Genomic DNA, 20,051 nt, shown 5'->3' on the forward strand with positions numbered 1-20,051 from the left:
GGCAGTTTTGAAATTGAAGAACTATATTGTAAACCGTAAAAGAACATAATTATAAAGAAACCTTCATGGCATCCGATCGATCATCAGATGAGCTGAAAATAAAACAAATTCATATTCAGATGATTGAAAAGGCTACGGGAGGACCACAACCACTTGCACAAATTGCAGAGGTGCACGCACATGAAGTCACAAAAACCTGTACAGTGGGGCTCCCAAGCTCACAGAGCGATGCTCTAAGCCTCTGGTAGCAGCGCGCAAAAACACAAGGGCAAAGGGAGGAAATGCACAAGGCGAGCGCTGAACTTCAACTAAATGTTTAATGAAAAGGAAACACCGAAGTCCTGTGCATTCGTCCCTTTGTCCGTGTGTTTTTGCATGCTGCTACCAGTTGTAATCATGCACCAAGTCGCCTGTGCATTGCCACATTGAGCCGCTCAGCACCATGACAGATCAAGGTTGCTGCCCTCGACCCCTGTGAATGCAGTGTCGTGCCGCTATGTGGTTTTCTTTTTAATACAAAACAAGACTGGAAACCTTTTGATACCACATCGTACACATGCCAAATCAAATATGTACTCACACTGTTCCATTTTTTCTCAAAAGCAGCAAGATCTGTGGCGGCTTTGATTGCTCTTGCCCGAGCTCCTTTCGACCTCCCGGCCTCCTGTCGTGACCCATCATGTTGTTTGATACCAACTTGGTATCTGAAACAAATAGCAGATTGGCCCATAAGTATTTGGTCAGAAACCAGACAAGTGAAAAAAAATTGCAGTGAAGGATTTGGGATCAGTACTTGCTGACATTTTACATGCACAAGTAATGTCGAAAGCCCCAAGCTTTGCCACCAAAGTCACATAGGCGCACAGTTCAAAAGTATAAGTGTGTTGAAGGTTCCTAAAATAACAATTAAGCCATAACAAGCTGAGCAAAACCTACATTTAGGCCAGCAGACTGTGCACTTAAAGAAAATATGTCAAGGTACAAATTCATGCCTAGATCTTGAGGAAAATAAAACAATGAGGGAACAAAAAAAAAATTGTAATAATGTGTCATTTTTCTGCAAGAGGAGAAAATCTGGCACTCAAGGCTTCCCTCACTCAGATGCGATGGGGATACAGAACTCGGAATATTTCAGAAGTTATAAGCCCGATGTGGCACATCTTAACGGGTAGGATTCATATAATGTAACTTTTAGACCTACAAAACACTAAAAACATGTTGATTTAAAAAGATATTGAACAGACCAGCGATGTAATTGATTTGAGTCATTTAGGAGAAGCTTTGGAAGCAAACAAAAGTAAATTTTATAGCAGCGACATAAACAGAAGAACAAGTACTTACTTTGCGCTTATTTCTTTTATTACAATACAGCATTAAAATTTGTCTGTTGTCCTACACAGTCACAAAGCAATTCCTCCTCTGCATTTCTACTCGTAATTAAGCAAGCACTCATTTGCATAATTAGTATTGCAGACAGTTGAATGACCTAAAATACTCAACTAGCTGTTAATGATTGCTTAAAAGCACCAGACATGGCAAAAGGAATGTTGTAAGAGAATCATTCTCTTTTTTTAGGAAGCCACATTTTGGCCAGCCATTGTCGAAAGAACATATGATTGATAAACATGTATAAAGACGAGAAAAAGGTATTCAGGTACAAAATCAAACGTGAACCACATGCTACTAAAACATGCAGAAATAAAGCTTCAAAAAGTTGTGAAAAGGTTGTATATCAGTCAAATTTAGTTATGAATTAGAGATCATCTGCACATATCACTTGTAGACACTCTTAGAGTAATACAGAATAGTGTGGTGCAGTAAAGAAACTCTTAAATAATTAGCTGAGTATATTAAACATATTTTGAGGCTCCAATTTGTTTCCAGCCAAAAATAATTTAATGATGTATACTGCTTATGACACTGCCTTCTAACTGAATGCCAAATAGAATTATAAGTAAATGACACATTCAGTAAAGATAAAACAATAGGAATAGTAGATATATTGACATATTTATTTGTAATTTCTGGGATAGGATCAAACATAGTCACATTGTAACATTAGGTGAAATTTTTAAATCAAATTATTATGCAAGATATAACAACCTTTAAAGTAACTGAAGAGTGTGTTGGTAAAATTCACAGACCACAGAAAGAACAAAACATACCCGGACGAAGGACGACAAACATTTCTTTTAATTAACAACATGAATGAGCTTAAAAGCACTTCCTTCAATTCAGACCGCCAAGGAAATTGAGAGAAAGGGAGGCAGAAAGAGAGAAAGGTAAGTGTCAAAAATTGTAAGGAAGGAAATAAGAAAAAGAGTGAAGTAACAGCATGAGTTACAATTCTAACTTTACACTTTCCTTTTTATCTTCCTGCCTCCCTTTCTCTCCATTTTCTTGGCAGTCTGAATTGCACGGAGTGCTCTTAAGTTCATTCCTGTTGTTCTTAGTTGAAAGAAATGTTTGTCGTCTCCTTCGTCCCAAGCACGTTTTATTCATTCTGTGGTCCGTGAATACAACACCTATTGTGGTTTAATAATGGACTCTGAAATTGAGCTTGGAAATGTGGGTAGCCAGTGATAAATTAAAGGGCAACTCTACTCAATTCAGAAAATTTCAAGATAGTGGATGACCTTACTTTGAAAAGCACTCATGAACAACTCTACATTGTTTCACGAAAAGTAGAATATTGTTTGTGCAACTTTGCTATTTATAACTCAAGTCGCAAATTGAAACCGAAACTTCGGCAAAGGGCGAGCAGCGACGTCAGTTGCATGCACACTCATGTCCATGGCAGATGCATGATTACGTGATTTACCCCACTCACTGGGTCAACTCTAGGTAGTGTAGTCTGAACCGACTGGACATGTGATGGCGTTGAAAGAGAAAAAAGCCGGTGCATACAACAGACATCAACACGACGTCACATCTGAAGGAAGTGCCAAAGTTGGCTAGCCAGCACATCGCTCGCTAAAATTAGCAGATTAGCGCTTGTCAAACTTTGAGGGTCCAATTTTATATACAGAAAGATTTCAGTTGTAGCCTTCCTAGATGATTATAAAGAGAACTAATCGTTTTCTCAGCCAAAATTCAGCAGAGTTGCTCTTTATTGCCTCTCATGAGGCTCAAAATTATGAAGGAAATAAACCATACCTCTGAATGAACTCAAGTGTGATTCCCGCACTTTTGGCATACTGGATGTTTAAACAATAATAAAGGGCGAAAAGGAGCTCCACAGCTTGCAGAAAGCCCACATCTTCCACCATCACCTCATGGTCCACAAACAGCTGGCAGCTGCATTAGAAAAGTGAGCGGCCTAGAAGGGAAACAAGCGATTAATGTAATTAATGCGGAGAAAATGTGTTAGTATCAGATGTATCGACCTATCTAGTCAAGTGACCAGAAAAGTCATGCGACCGACACCACTACGCCGGCTTTTTCTCTAATAGGGCTTTATAACGCTCACGCATTAAATGAAGAAAAAAATACCATCGTCATATTCACATCTGGAAACTTCTATAGAGGTATTACCAGCAGGAACACTGAATAGGTAGGCACACTGATATCGGATTGTGACGCATATCTGAGATTTGAGACTGAGATGCATCACAATCACAGATAAGGCACACCTTATATGCCAAGCCAAATAAGGGTCGCACTAAATAGTGTTGAGCAACCATACCCAGTAATGACATTAAGTTATGCAAAGTGCTCCTGAAGGCTTGAACAAAACAAAAAATTTGTATATGAGCATGCAGAATCAAACACTTTTTGTTGAGTTTATGAACAGAATCAGTAGCATGGAAGTCTGATACCAACGTGCAATGCCAGTCGTCGGTTTCGTTTAAATTGCTTTAGCTAGAAATTAAATGACTGGAGACCGCATGCGACCACACATTCTACGAGCAGAAAATTTGGCTGTTCGGGTTGGACAAGACACAGAATGCAGGCCCAAACAATCAAATGCCTCACAGGCACCTGCTGTTTGGGTTGTATGCCGTTTTGTGGCACCTGCACTCACAAACCAAAATAAAAACTTCTCTTTTTCTTGCTGGATCAATCAAGCATTGATTGTCGAAGTGTGGTATAATACCAGGACATGTGCTTTACATTGGTGCTTGATAAGGCTGCCAAAACCAAACAATGTGGTCGTCCATCTAGCTCTGGTCAAAATCGGCACATCACCTTTTGGTTACACCACTGCAGTATTCCAGCACTCTGGTTACACCACTACAGTATCCCACTACAATTGAGTCACTAGGAGTCATCTGCACTGACCCCTCTTCTCTCTCTCACTCTCAAAATGGCACTACCCACGATAAAACGGTCTAGGTTGTCGTTCCAGAATTCAACACAAATTAAAAAAGAAAGCACCTTCAAAAATACAAAGCATGCGAGGAAAAGACACATGAAGCTCACCCAGTGCAACAATTACAGGAGAAGCAGGCAGACTGTTACGAAACTCCTCTGTGATTTCTGTTGTCACCTAAGAAAAGTCAGAAAACGTGTGGTTAATTGAGAAATGCACGAAAGCACGAAATGCTAGTGAAGGTACCATACATCTATGGGTCTATTTATTCCCACAGAATGTAGAACTGTGGGACACAAGCAAGACGACGTAAGGCGGATCGCAAAGAATGATGCCCGAAGAACTTATCGCGGCCGGCGACTTTACCGCAGATGCACGAATATGGGGATACAAGCGAGACAATGACAGAGAGTGCAATGTCTTCACACCCACCAAGCAGGCCAATCTATGAATTCTCAAAGAAAAACAGACTGCCATTCGCATTGGCAAACGTCGCACTGAGAACGACACCACAAGACTTGACATGTGCCATACACAACATCCAAGCCCGAGTGCGAACTGCTCCGACGCCTTGGGAAGCAAGCACCTACCCGTCGAAATATAATTAATGACAGAAAGGCACCCCAACACTAAATGACAGATCAGCTTCATTAACCTAGCACCTGAAAAAGTGTCTAGGTGAGCGAATAATGAAAGCCACATCCACTCAGAAGTACCAAGCCAAACAAGACGACCCAGACCCCGACCTTCATCTCCTCAACTTGTGTGCTATCGGACTGCAAGCCCAACAATGTTACAGGAGAAATAAGGACTGAAAACTCCAAGCCAATTTCAATGCAACCACGGTGAAGATAAAAAATACACCCAGAAGCTCCGTAAACAACTGAGGTGCAAGCTCCGAGATAACACACGACGAGTGTGGGGCACATTCAAAGGACTCTGGCAGGAAGGCCGACAACTTTAAATCCACTGCTTCCTGGTACACCAAACCATTCCCAAGTAAATGAAACAGCGTCTGCCGCCGCATGCGAGTTCCTGTCTTCCCTTATCCTTACCATCCTTGGTGACAACAGCGCCGCCTTCATTGAAAAAGACACAAAGGATCCCCTATTCTCCCAGGAAGCCAAACAACAGGCCCACTGAAAACACCTCACGGCTCTACTCAAAGAAGACTTAGACCCACTCCCAGATGGTAATTCTACCAGGTGGGAAGAGGTTCGCCTGAAAAGACAACGGACCCACACCACTATAGTTTCCAAGGAAACAGAAAAATGTAACACCCACAAGAACATGGTGCATAAGCCGCCATACACAGGAAAAAGACAAGAGCCTATGCGCCCACTGCGAGGTCACAGTCTCAGAAGCGCACTCCTGGTACTGCCCACACATGCAAGAACCCCAAACCTTGAAAGAGTCTGTTAATCCCACGGGTATTCGGGAATACCAAAAGGCTATTCTCCATTCACCCCTCACTTATGTGAAAGAGGTTCGTCTCACCCACTTTATTTTCATCTCACCCTTATTTCCTTTAGCCCTTCATCCCACCTACAGGAGATAGCGTTTGCTGAGATTAAAGGATGCAGTTCCTGTTATTTTCTCAACTAAGGACATTTTTAACTACAAACATTTGTTGTCCTAACGCTCAATAACAACTAAAAAACAACGTTAAATAAGCAGCAATGTATCTGCTGATATCTGTCACAAAGCCTCATTGTTACACCTGCGGGACAAGGAAGTTGCTAATATTAAAAACAAATGATCCTAACTTAGGAGTTGAAGTGGAAGTACAAACGTTTGTCACTAGTTAATTCTCTAGCATAATTTTTGTGTTAACTCTAACACTCGATCCCAAAAATGCAAAACATCATGTGAACCCATTAGAAGCAAGTGGTACAAGAGTGGGTGCCCACCGCCGCTCCCCCTTTGGTTTAGTGAAATATTTATGTAGAACATACTATAAGATGACCCAGCCTAGAGTTGCATATCTTCCCATTGCACTTTAATGTCAAGTATAATAAGTTGAGCCACCTCAGCCAGGAAAAGATTAAGGAAGGTTTGGCTCCTCGTATAGCAATAGTAATTTCACTTTTTACGTGCTCATTATCAGCATTGTCGTCAGATACCAAGAAAGCGTTCACAAGATTTTGCAGACAATTCTGAAAAAGTGGGGGGATGGTCGCTCAGAAAGTGAAACTGCAGAAAGAGTACAAGGCATTGCTCCAATGGTTAAAAATCACTAGGTAGGCGCCTATTCGGACATAGGTGCATGACCGGTATGTTACGGTATACAGGAAGACTGATATAGCTGAAAATTTCAAAAAATGAAGAACAGTTTAGTATTTCCAGATGCATAGTTTCTCAGTGGAATGCTGACTGCCTGTGTGAGACTTCCAGGAAGTTATTTTCAACAGGGTCATGAGGATTTGTCTTTGGAAACAAATAGCCTGGTTATTATGAATGCTCCTACCTGATGTAACTGGAAGAGCTCTCCGAGGTTTTCTTGAAAGTAGGATGCAAGCAATGGGAGGAGGCAGACAGCTGCTGCGTTTTGATCTTTGAACTCTGCCTCGGCCTTGTTGATTTTGAGGCTCCACTCGAGCGCAGCATCATTTTTGGGGCTTGAACGTAGGAATGTCACAAGGAGGAGGACATCTTTGGGCAGGCTCAATTTTCCGTCCAGACAGACACCTGTAAGCCTTAAAAAATTCATGTTATCACTGACTCTTCATATCCAAAATCTTTGTAATCAAAATACCTTTTTGTGAAAAGCAAAATATTGAAGGAAAGAAATCTGCAAGGACCACTGTATGGTGAAAGTAGCAATCGTATTCGTCGTTCAAAGCACCTTTTTATGAGCATAATAGTGTATGTTTGTTTTAGGAGTGAGTGACTCTTGCAAAGAACTGAACATATTCTGGCTTTTTTAAAAAGTATATTTGTGCAAAAAGATTTTCAAGCACACATCCCAGGAAAAACTTTGAAACTGCTGCAAGTTTCCAATTTGCCTTCTTTTTATATTCACTCAGTCATGTGTGCCACCATGCTGCAGTGCTGAAATGTTTCTTGCCCTCTACCACATGCTATTGTGACTGCTCTATCAGAACATTGAAGCCATAGTTACATTTATAGTTAATGATATTCCCCACATTCTAATTGCTTACTCACGCTGCCCTAGTCCATATGCAACTAAAACAGTGGCCACCAAGCCCGAGCATTATAATGGTTAATAATAAAAGGAACACTTTTTTGTCAAATTTGCAGCTCCCATTGTCGTCAATTCTATAACTATAGCTTTGCATTTTTCGACACCCTGTAAATAACTCTAAACCTGAGTAAACTCATGGACAAATATGTATGAAAATTATACCTATGGAAGTGATCAAGGAGGTGCTCCCTCACAAACAGAAGTGGCCACGCTCGTTTGACATCCAATGCTGAATATGGAGGCTCTGACGAATTTATGAACGTCCTGATGTGGGGGTAGCACTCAGTCATGGTCTTTGTTTGAAGGCAAATGTTTTGTTCACATGTCGACTTCAATGCCTCGTCCAATAGAAACTTTCTTGAGGCTTCCACTTCATGAAGTGAAGAACTCGTAGTAGCTGGCTGCCAGTTCACACAACCGTAAGCTGATCGAGATGTCTGCTTCTTTAGCTTGATGGTTCCACCAGTGAGCGCTTCCGCAAGGCGTTTGCATCCTCTTCTGTTGTTTTCCATCCTGTTCTCTATTTTGTAGGCCAGGCCTACAGAAGAAACTGACGTAGCTGAGCAGGAAGTGGGGTCCCCAAGTGCCCCAGGGTACTTGTCAACAAGGTAACTGGCAGCACTCCTTATTTCACGTGCAGATGGTCTAGCCTTGACTTTTTGACAGGCCGCGGCAGCCATGCGCACAACTTCTTGTCGGTCAGTCGGGTTAAGTTGAGTCCCCTCTTGCAATGCTTTCATGACGTCTTTGCTAAGGCTGCTCCAGGGAAACTGAACTTGTGAACCAAAAGGCACATCGACACCTTCATGTTGTGTTGATGTTACATCCCCCTGCTGACCTGAAAACGAAGTGCAAAACATCATTCCAAAAGAGGCAGACAAAGAAAAGAATAGTGATAATAAAATAACAGTGCAGCACCATATTCAGTTTAAACTTAGGGAACATTTCAAAATACAATGCGACAGTAACTGAAGGAGGTCGATATCCAAACTTCGGGCCACCAAGATGCTCTATCACAGAGCAACGATGCAAAGCAATGGAGCTTGAGGGAGGTACACATAAAAGACATGGTATTTATGTAATCATATCAAAAGTAGGAAATTGGCGTTATCATAACAACCGCCATCCCGCCTCATCCGATTGCAAAGACATACTTTTGTAAAGTATCTCCTCGCAACATCATGTCAGATGGTGTCAGCTAGCTGTACAAGCTGACAAAACGTTCGAGAACAAGTTAAAACAATGACTAGGCCAGCAAGGTTGACAAACACGTTTAGCTCAAGCAAGTAATTTCTTTTTTCCTTTGGTCTTTTTGAAGGCCTAGAGATGATCAATCTTTGCCAGTTATTTGATATAAAAGGCTTCCCTTAAAGAGCCTGCACCACCCGACTGTTTGATGTGCCCTTGAACAAGCTTGATCCACCGTTCGTATGAGCCTACTGGCATGTGGACCTGTTTTTTGTGCTTCACGACAAAAAAATGTGCTTTGCCGCGACAAGCCTTAAAGGGAAGCTAAAGTGGTTCTGTATTTTCGAAAAATTAAACACTTTAATTATCTTCTTTTAGCCCCCAGGATCACAAATATTGGAATTATTTTTCAGTCTGATGCAAGGAGCAGTCGTAACAGTGCTTTGGAAATAGCGCCAAAGCCCTGTCATCTCTGAGCGTGACATCGTACCCAGATTTGTCGGAACTTCTGCTCTTGCGTGCCTACAATGCCCAACAAAGCTATGCACGTGCACTCTTGATATTGTCAGAAAAGCCAGACAAAGACGTCACAACCAGTGTCACATGCAGGGTAATATACCTGGCAAGCTTGCAATTCCATGTGCTGCCCACATGAGCAAAACGCGCTTGGCGGCCGAAAAATCTGGATATGACGCAACGACCGGCCTAAGGTCTCTCGAGTTTTCTCGCATTTAGTTACATCTTCAGGATTCACGGGATAACATTATGCTGGAATCTGGCTCAAACTCAGTTTTCTTAAGAACCTCTGTACTCCCCTTTAAAGGCAGACGCACAGGGAGCACTTTCTGCATGGCTGAAATCCCTCCCGTAGTGTCCTTCTCTCCCCTCCCTCTTGCACTCTTCTCTCCTCCTTCCCCGAAAACAGAATGTCCAAAAACTAGCCCCCACAGAGAGGAGGCAGTGTCTCTTCCTCTTTGGGGTGCAAACGAGGAAAGCGAGGGACAGCTTCCTAATCGTTTTGCATTCGTCAGCCTTTAAGAGTGCTGGCTATTCATTCCGGTGAATACAACCACTGGTGCCAGTGCCATTGCTTGTTTTGTTCTCTTCTTGTGCATCTGAGTTCTGTCAGAGAAAAGCAATAAGCTAACTTTTTATGTATTTGATGTGTTCGCTTACAAAACACAATGAGCACAGTACCTATAGGTTTTCCAATTTCTCGAAAGAGAATACCAGCTGACTTTTCTGCACACTAGACATATTCTAGAATATTAATAAATATTGTTATTATATTGTGTAACTAAAATTCCAAGCAAAATAATCCAAGTGCATTTCTTTGTAGTTTGTGGTTACAGTCTTTGAAACTTCTAACTATGCCATCGAAGTGTTACGTTTGAAGCAAAAACTCTATACTGCACGTCTGTTGCTAATTGCCTGCATAATAAAGACTAATTGGCAGAAACTTTGCTAGGGAACCTTTATCAATTAAATAAGTTCTTTTTTTTCCGTTCTATGAAATTGGGCGTTTCGAAGTTATTTTTCATTTCTCATATTACGTTATAATTTGCCTCACATTTGCTTTTAACTGAAAAATTACTACTCCCCCATTCCTAAAGTAAATTCAAGCTTGGACTTGCCTGACACCCAAGAATATGTTGTTGCAATGAAGGTGTAAGTAGCATCCTCAGGTGACTGATTCAAACAATTGAAAGCTTCTTCGTCCACCTCCGTTCCATCCAGCATGTGTACCTGGAAACAGGGTATGTTATTTTGAGAATAAGAATGGCTAAGTACATAATTTCAACTGCTGAAATTATTTTACAAACCTTGATGTCTCCATTGCAGCATATACCGAACTCTATGGCCTTTTTCTTTAAGGCGTCGAAAGTGGCAACCACTGCCAGTTTCTTTATTGTTTTATCAAGGCTCCAGATCTTGACTATCATCTGAAAAACAGTGAACGTACAAATGCAAAGTTTATGTTATGTGCTACAAAACAATTGTAATATAGAAAAAAAAATAAGGGTGCAAGTTAGCTGGTAAAGCATTGCTACAATTTAACAGGGTGTCTACAAAATTAGTGATCTTAAATTCCCCGACTTTTCCCAGTTTTCCCTTGACTATTTTGATAAAATCCCGTGAGCATTTGCGGGTCAAAGGATCATATTTCCGAAACATTATTCGGCATGGCTGTGCTCATGCACAACCATCTAGATTTGTTCCGCATTGCCATTCCACTTTTACTGATCATTTTCCCTGGTGGGGCCAACGTTTTGACGATATTCCCTGATAATTTCACGACTTTTCCAAATGAAAACCTATTTACGTTACTCCCCACTACTGCAAATTAAAGTTATTAGACATCGCGGGTGTAAAAACGAGGGAGCCTTCATGTGCGCTTTGCTAGGGTGATGCCACCTTTGTAATACCACTCACCGACAAACCAGCAGCCATTTTGGTCCTTGGCGATAATCCGTGGGCTTATAACCCTCCCGGAAACAAGCACCTTATCTCACAAGTTCGGAGCAGCGTTGTGGAGCCCACGGAGCGAGGATTAGCATTTCCCCCCTAAGATAGGAGGACCGATGGACACAAAGGCCACTTTCCGGCGCACGGGGAAACAATTAGGAACAAAATGGCGGTGGACGAGGGTGTGGGAAAGGGAAACAGGCAGTTGGCATCACCCTATGCCAACTGCTCATGAAGGCACCTTAGTAAAAACTTGCAACGAATGATATAATATATTTAAAAAAACTAGAAAAGCCTGCCTAGAGGTTTTTTGTTTGGCCTACATTTTCCAATTGTCTGTGCCATACTGAAAAAGTGAGTTGCAGGGCGTCCCCCGTTTTTAAATTTAAGGTAATTTCCACACAAATCACTGGTATCATACCTTCAAAATCGTCGAACAATAGTGAACTCCGCAGCCTGATCCCAAGACAGTTGAGGAGTCTGTACGGGACATATGGATGTATGTCCATCAGCTGAGAGGAAGACAACAACTGTAGCTCTTCCACTTCCAATTCTATCAACTTGTAGAGCCTGAAGTTTGGGAGGAATGCAGACGCTGCTTTTTTCACAAGAAATAGTGGAGTTGCCTCATGGCCAGACTCTACCACAATATGCAGAAGCTGGCCGAACTGCAGGTTGTACTGGTCCCCACCAAGCACTATGTAAGAACCTGGCTTGTAATGTGTGCCACATAGTGTCACTGACGAAGCAATCATCAAGGTTTCATGACTAGTGGGCAAGTTTTTCTGAATGAAGCACCACAAGTTTTTGTCGAAACTGGCTATTTCAGATGCAGGAGCCAGGTTTAAACTGAAGTACAAAACAGCCATCCTCAATGTTCTGCGTTAATCTGAAGGCAATGTTTCTATTTACACCAGAAAGATAGAACACCTGCACCTGCCTGTCTACACCTGCAGCGTGCGTGTCGTCTTGCCGTCCAGTCTTAACATACAAAACTATGTTTCCGTGTTCTTTTAGGTTGCCCGAGCCATGAGGAGCTACAGTCTAGCATGCTAACATTGGGCAGTGATATGAATGGCCGCAGTAATTGTCATGTGAAACTTTTCGTTTCTGTGCATCTGGCTTGAGAGGTCAGGTGAACAGAACTGGGCTGGAATGGTATAGCGCCTTGTCATTCATAGCTTGAGCAGTGCAATGAAAGCCAGGACGACGCAGCGCTATTTGATTTAAACTGCTGCCAAGGGCAAGGGAAAGGAACATGGAAAGTAGTAAGTAAACAACGCTGGCAAGGGAAGGGAAGTTCCTCCTCTCCTTGCCAGCTATCCATCTGCTTCCTCCACTCCCACCTTCCTTTCCCTAGCATTTCACGCTTGACTTACTGTTGTTTTTGTTTTTCTTTTTTTTTTCTTGCTCTTTTCCATTTTTTGTTTGCTTGCAGTCTACCGCGAAAATGTTTCACGCTAACGCCTCGCAATTGCACAGTAATGTGACACATTTTTTTACCACCTTTTGGGGCAGAAAATTGGTTTTCTAGAGATGTGGGCCGGCTTGCATGAAGCAGAGTCTCGGTTGAGACTGCTCAAAGAAAGCGCTGTCAAGGCTAGTGCTAGAGCTTAAACCGAGTCCTAGACGCACGCGCGCCCGAGCCTTGGCAGCGCTTTCTTTGAGCAGTCTTAACCGAGACGCTGCCTCTCGCAAGCCGGCCCAGGCATCTAGTTTATTCTCCTTTCTACCTCAAATACTACAATAAGGCAGATGACTTAACTCCAACTATAAGGCAACATATTTTTTTTTTCCACTGCTGGCAGTCACTTATTACGGTGCAGTTACCAAATCATTTCTTGCCAAGGGAGGAAGTGGCCGAGTGGGCTAACGCGTCTCAGCTCGGAGCGTGGAGCGAAAGCTTGCGCTGGGAACCTCTGGGTTCGATCCCCGCCGCCCCCGCCCGTTTCGATCTGTATGAGTTTTGTACCGGCACGCGTTCGTGTGATGACTACTGCGTGATGCACGTTAAAAATCCCAGGTTAGCGGTTGTACCGCACTGGCTAAAGTTCTCATCTACAGCTAAGAGACCGATTACCCGTTGAGGCGCATCTCCATCAAGGCTGTATAAACATAAAAAACAAGCCAATTTAAAAAAAAAAAAAAAAGTTTCTTGCCCAATTTTTTTTTTTTTTTTTTCTAAACACACGACGCGCTTCGTGCACCCTGCTGTGCTGAGACCGTTTCTTCTCTGAACAGAGCTGCGCCGCGGCAAAATGTTAAGGCTGAAACACATTTGCAAGAAAAGAAACCGAATATAGAACGGAAATCGGAGGGTGCAAAAATTGTTGCACGCAAATTTGGAAGACAAGTTGCACGAGAAGACTGATCCCGCACAAAAGGCAACGTCCTCCGCAGTAAAATTAACGCAAACAACACCAAACGTGCACTCTTGATAGATAGATATATATGACGCCGTGATTAGGACTTGACAGAATCATCGGATAAAAAGAGACTGGCTGTATCAGCTTTGATTTTCGAAGCAACCGAGGCCTTCACGCACCGGTACAAAGACTGCTATTACAACAGATAAAGTAAACAGAAGCAACGTGCGGAAACCAGTGTACGTATGCCACCGGTCACGACATCCTTCTACAGCCACACGCTTGTCTCGTTCTTATTCACGAAGTTCCGGGTAGATTAATTCTCTTACATGCATGGAGTCAGCCACAATCGGCGCTCGATGTTTAGTTGAGATTGAGATGTGCACCGACACGAGCATCGGCCGACGTACAGTCGGGAGCAAAAGTTTGCGGGGCACGGGAGCGCCTGCCGAAAAGACTGGCTGCGCCTTCTCACGGCACGTTGCTGCTCCAAGACTCACGCTATGCGCACGCGCTTCCTTTCTTGTTCGCGGTCATGCTTTTTTCGCTTCCGTTCGACACGCACGACATATAACTGGGACTGGCGCAAGGTGCCGCGAAATGTTATCTGTAGCATGCGCGAGTTTCGTCACCCATCACGGTGGCTGAGGCAGACGCGCGGCGTGAGGGCTGTCATAGCGGCACCTTGCGCCGGTCCCCGGTTATCTCGTGCACGTCGGGCGGAAGCGAGCGAAAAAGTCATGGCTTCGAGCACGAAAGGAAGCACATTCTCGAAGCGTGAATCTTGAGAGCGGCCGCGCGCCGCAGAAGGCGCAACCAGTCATTTCGGCTGACGCTCCCGCGCCCCGCAAACTATTACCGCCGACTGTACACGAGCAAACTCACCGCGATCTTGCTTTGCCCGAATGCCACAACACAGCGAACAGCCCACATAATTTTCAGTCTCCGCAGTGCTCCGTTCACCACGGAGCACTGCGGCGAAAATCCGACTTCGTACAGAGCTGAGCAAAAATCGCGGAAACACTCAACCAGCCTCGGCGGCTGCCGCGGCTGCGCCATAGCGTAGAAAACCCGGAGAGGGACGGAACGGACGGAACTCCCGAAGTAACGTTGCGACATCGCTCCGTCCCCCTCCGGGTTTCCCCGCCGAAAAAAAAAAAAAAGAAGGCAATAGGAGTTGCTGTCTGATTTTCGTTTGCGATTTCTTCATACAATTTGGCCGCTTTTCGCTAATGTGTTTCAGTCATGACTCATTACGTAAAGTCCGACGCCGTCGCTACACAGTAGCGCACCAAAGAATGGAGAAAACTAAACTCAACGAACTCAAAAAAAAAAAAAAGACCGCGGACTTAAAGGCGTACTGCAAAGCATTTGAGTACTGGCGGTGTTAGACACGAAGGTTGAATCGATCAATTTAAAGTTTCCTAAATCCACACAAGTCTACCGTAACAATATGAGAGTGCACGGAAGCTAAATGTCGGCTCGGCACAAACGCACAAAAAAAAAAAAAAAGGGAATTTTGGCACTAGTTTTTCACACTTCGGTCAAACGTATATAGTATACCATTGTGGGCACTTGAAACCTCATTGCACTGTGTCGCTTTGCATGTTTCGAAACAAATTGCACCTGAACAGCAAGTTATGTCGAACAAGCAGCTACCGAAAAAATCGGCGTGCATGGTCCTCGTACCGGACCAGGGACCTCTGCCTTTCCAGCGGAGCGCTAAACCAAGAGCGTTTCACGTAGCCGAATAATATTTAACTAAGAAGGGAGCAAGAAAAACGTAGAACACCGACACACTACGTCTCATGATAATGCTAGAGTAACACTCGAAAGCAACAAGGCAAAGACCCCGTTACCCTAAACGCTACGCACCTCCAGCGCGAGGAGCACATCGTCAGCACACGCTTGTGGCGAGCAATGCATAATAGTGAATCCAGACAACTGCGCGACTCATCTAAGAAAACAGTGGTGCGACAGGTATTCATCAAACAGTTCAAGGAAGGGGATGTAATGCACTTACCGTGAAATCTCCAGGTTTGAGTGCGGCGAACCATAACACGTCCACAAAGTCGCCGAATTGCGCGGGATCTGCCTGGTCTCGCTCACTGCGCATGCGCCAGGGGTGCCTTCACGCGGACAGCGTCCCACGGGAGCGCGGGAAAGAAGTTCACGTGATCTTCCGCCTCTCCGAATGAAAGGGCTGCATTGACTGCGCCTGCGCTGCGCGCCGGCTATGTCTGTTCGTTCGGGTGCGGAGGAGGGGTTTACGGCAAAACGGCAACGACGGCTCGCGAGCGGCTCTGGTCCCGTTGGCGCTCCCTGTAATTTTACGGTTTTTTTTAACAGTGATATATCTGGGGTTTAGGAGCAGCTCGCAAGATCTACGACATCTTGAAATGTATTGAACGCTTTATTTCAAGCACAACAGTACAAAAACAATTTTCCACGCGCGTTTTTGCAGTCACATAGTTATGAAGCACTCGCTCGCGCCTCATATATGATTTCCGTCTTAAAACGGGCAAAAACTTCTTTAGGAGAGTTGATGTCCTACAGCACTCGTTCTTTCCATGGAAAGCAAACTTTACATAGAGGACGTTTTGAAGAGTTGGAAGGGACATGTTCTTTCTTAGGCCTGATTTCGTGAGGGATACGTGACAGAATACTTTCTCCACGGCGGCATTCGACATGGGCAGTGTTGGGAGCGCGATGGCAAGCTCGGATAGCAACGGAAACAGAGCTGCTCCTGCGCATCGATCTTGGCCTTGTTCGGAATATACATTGTCCAAAATCCGCTGTATTTTGTTATGGCTCATTGTGCTTTAAGAAGCTTTCACGTTTCGCAGAAAGGCCTCCTTTGTTATATCCTGTCCGCGTACTCTACACAACAACGCGTCCACTAAGTCACCACGACACCAAAGTATCCGCCGGAGTATAGCAGACGCTCCCGCCGGCGACCGGTGCCGCATGTGCGTCGCCGTCAATATTTTGTGCGGCGGTAATCTGGCCAATCAGAGTACGCCGCTCTGCGGCAGATCTGGAAGGGCCAGGTTTTGGAAATACGCATCCGGCGTAGCACGCGTTATCAGGCGACAACATGTTTTGAGTTGCCCTTAGTACAATTTTTCCTCGGACGAGGTGCCTCTTGTAGGAGGATTGTGGGAAACTCGAGAAAATAAGAGACGCCAGTAGGTAGCTGAAAGAGCTTCGGAGCATAAAATAAGCCACAATTAATACAAAAGCGATGTCGTCGGAGCTGAATCTAGGTCACGGTAGCTCACGACCACGAATCTCCACGCAGAAAATCCCTAAGAGCGGGAATATAGAATGGGTGGACTGTCGCTTCGTGTTCACGCTGAAGCATTTTTTGTACATCTACTCTATACCAAGGGGAGAAAAAAGCGGGTTTGCGTTAGGATTTAAAATAGCCCAAAAATAGCCACATAGCCATCCGCCAAATTTCGACGCCAAATGCATGACAAAGTAGCCCAATTTGGCTATTAATAGCCCAACCTGGCAACCCTGATTAACAACCGGTGGAGCTATCGACTGCATGACCCGCTATGCAGAAACCAAATCTGTTCCTGAGGCCACCGCAAGAGAAGTTGCGAACTTTTTCCTCACCTCCATACTACTACGCCATGCCGCTCCGCAGTCCATTACCAGCGACCGTGGCACCCCCTTCATTGCAAACCTTCTGCACGAGGTCCTCAGGCTCGTCAGCACGATTCATCATGTGACGCTTATCATCCGCAGGCTAACGGCCTCACCGAGCGGCTGAATCGCACACTAGCTAACATGATGTCCATGTACATTGCCGACGACCACACCAACTGGGATGAAATCCTTCCTTACGTCACCTACGCCTACAATACCGCACGTCAAACAACTACAGGATTTTCTACCTACTATCTCCTCTATGCTCACGACCCTCTCACTACTCTCGACACTGTTTTGCCATATATTCACTCACCTCTGGACCCCTTCGCCTCTGAGATCATTTGTCGAGCCGAAGACGCCCGTCGACTCGCCCGGCTCCAAACTCCGCAATCGCAACAGCTACGACAACTTCGTCACGCGGATACCCACATACCAGTGTGTTATAATATTGGCGACCTTGTGTTACTCAAGACACTAATTCGCCAGTCTGGAAAATGTGAAAAACTCCTACCTAAATTCACCGCTCCACATCGCGTCCATACGTCGTCTTTCCGACATAAACTACGAGCTGGTTCCAATATCTCCGCCCTGCGACCACCGCTTCAGACCACAAGACATCGCTCACGTCTCCTGCATCAAGCCTTACTCGCGCCAACCCTAACCATTCTACAGTACCGGATGACCGGCACTACCACCACCGGGGGGAACTGTTACGAAGACGACGACGCACATCTTTGGGAAATAGGGGCGCGCGCTGCATGTTTTCGCCACGCGAGCTGAGAGCAATTCGCCTGTTCCGCCATTGATCGCCTCTGATCTTCCCACATCGCACCATCAAATACGTCTCTCATAAACACCCTCACAATATATATATATATATATATATATATATATATATATATATATATATATATATATATATATATATATATATATATACAACACGGGCACTTCACGTCATCGTACGTGGTCTCCGAGGGGGATATAAACGAATATGTGCAGATGAATGAACCGTACTTAATCCAATGAATTAAAGAATCCAAGTTTTCAGGAACCCGCCGAAAGCCAAAAATTGGCGGAGCCAGGATTAGAATTAGAATTAGCTATAATTATATCAACACAACATATTGACGGCGACGCACATGCGGCACCGGTCGCCGGCGGGAGCGTCTGCTATACACCAACTCATGTTTACAAACAAACCGGAGCGCCCCTAGCGGACGTCACCGGCGCCGCGCATGCGCCGTGGATGGTGGGCAAGAAGCCCGCCGTCGCCCATAAACAAACCATTGAATCGCGTTGTTGTCGGCGTCGGTGGGAGTCCCCGTGCTCTTTTTCGCGTTGGAATTGTTGATTCTACGTCCTCCTAACAATGTCTGACTACTTCAGCGGCTTCAGCAAAACTATCGAGGCAAAACTTTGCGTGAATAATGTGACTTGCGGCGATTCATTTCACGTGGACGCCGCAGAATGGGCGCTAAAGCCTGACTCCCACGTCGAGATTCTGCTCGCTATTTTCAGTCGCGACGTCGCTCGGACTGCAAAAGCGTGCACCGTAGCTGAGATGGTGGACATCGATACTGAAAACCTCAAGTAGAATCGGGCATTACAAGTCGGTGATGGCCACTGGTAACAATGATCAACAACTTCTTGTATCTGTTTACACTTAGCCCACTTACCCCAATCAACCTTCAAAAGTGTTTTGAGGCCTGCACTTAGTTCTTATCGCAATTACCGGATCAATGTTTGGTTTACGAGCCGCTGTCGTTTGAACGAACTGACGACAAAAAGCAGCCAAGTTTGAAAGAGCAGACGACAGTTGGAACGCACGCGCAATGGAGTACGGGCAAGAAGCACCGCGTCCCGCGTCAACAAACCATTCGAATGTCACGTTGTCGGCGTCTGTGTGAGTCTGCATACTCTTTTTTGCGTTGGTGTTGTCGATTCTACGTCCTCATCGCAATGTCTTACCACTTTAATCGCCTGAGCGAAATCATCAAGGCTCGTTACGCTGCTAAACTTTGCATAAATAATTTGACGTGCGGCGATGTATTTGCATGACCGCCGCAGAATGGACGTACAAAACCATGATGAGACTCTTCTAGCTATTCTCGGTCGCGACGACCCTCGCGCTGCAAAAGTGTAGAAGGTAGCGGCGATGATCGACGTCGATACTGAAAATCGGAAGCGGGAACAGACAAAGCGTAACAAGTAGGTGATGGCCACCGGTACCAATGATCAACATCTTGCATCTACTGCTTACACCGAGCCTACTTAAGTCTTTTGAGGCTTGCAATTACTTCTTATTGCAATCACCGGGTCAAAGTTTGGTCTATGGGCCGCTTTTGTTTGAACGAGCAGACGACAAAAAGCAGACAACTTTGAAAGAGCAGACGAAAGTTCGAACGATCAGGCGGCCGTGTGAATTTGAAGACGCACTGAATCCGTGGGTGGTCCGGACAACTTGGGGGTTTTCTCTCGGTCATGTTGGAACAAAGCAAATACATCTGGCGACTACAAATTGTGGCCCGCACACGCAATCGTAGTTCGACAGCGTCAGGTTTGCCCTTTTCACGGCTGCTATCGACGTTCTCGGACGAACGGAGGGTGCAAAAACACATGAAAACTGATCTTCAAACCTTCCCAGACTCTCTTTGTAAAGCCCCCATCGCAGCATTTTGACGAGAAGGCAGGTTTTTTGTCTCGTTTCTTCCAAAGGAACACAGGAATGCATGTCTGGCACGGCGACTTTTGCCCACCGCCCCAGACCGGAAGTGCGTCCGGTGCGCCACCACCGCGGCGTGACGTAGGAGAGTTGAGTTGGTGTATACTCCGGCGGATAATTTGGTGTCGT

At 44.8% G+C, this 20,051-nt stretch overlaps 2 protein-coding genes across 3 annotated transcripts in view; one reads left to right on the forward strand and one right to left on the reverse strand.

Moving 5' to 3' along the window:
• LOC120841023 (ficolin-1-like) overlaps nucleotides 1-20,051 on the forward strand; it is a 124,394-nt gene that overhangs the window by 55,114 nt on the left and 49,229 nt on the right. The window lies entirely within an intron of this gene.
• LOC121834516 lies at nucleotides 2-14,478 on the reverse strand. Of its 2 annotated transcripts, XM_042288210.1 has the most exons (8): nucleotides 11,593-11,729; nucleotides 10,529-10,648; nucleotides 10,340-10,451; nucleotides 6,780-7,000; nucleotides 4,423-4,489; nucleotides 3,157-3,319; nucleotides 581-704; nucleotides 2-92 (listed from the first exon to the last, which is right to left on the reverse strand). In XM_042288210.1, exons 1-6 carry the CDS (start codon nucleotides 11,662-11,664, stop codon nucleotides 3,303-3,305), a joined length of 609 nt encoding a protein of 202 aa, XP_042144144.1. In that variant the 5' UTR covers nucleotides 11,665-11,729; the 3' UTR covers nucleotides 2-92; nucleotides 581-704; nucleotides 3,157-3,302. The 2 variants fall into 2 exon arrangements, with proteins under 2 accessions (XP_042144144.1, XP_042144145.1); XM_042288211.1 differs by lacking the exons at nucleotides 10,529-10,648; nucleotides 11,593-11,729 and adding an exon at nucleotides 14,423-14,478.

The sequence above is a fragment of the Ixodes scapularis genome, unplaced genomic scaffold, assembly GCF_016920785.2.
Source record: "Ixodes scapularis isolate PalLabHiFi unplaced genomic scaffold, ASM1692078v2 ptg001274l_1___fragment_1__unscaffolded, whole genome shotgun sequence".
Taxonomy (NCBI): Eukaryota; Metazoa; Arthropoda; class Arachnida; order Ixodida; family Ixodidae; genus Ixodes; species Ixodes scapularis.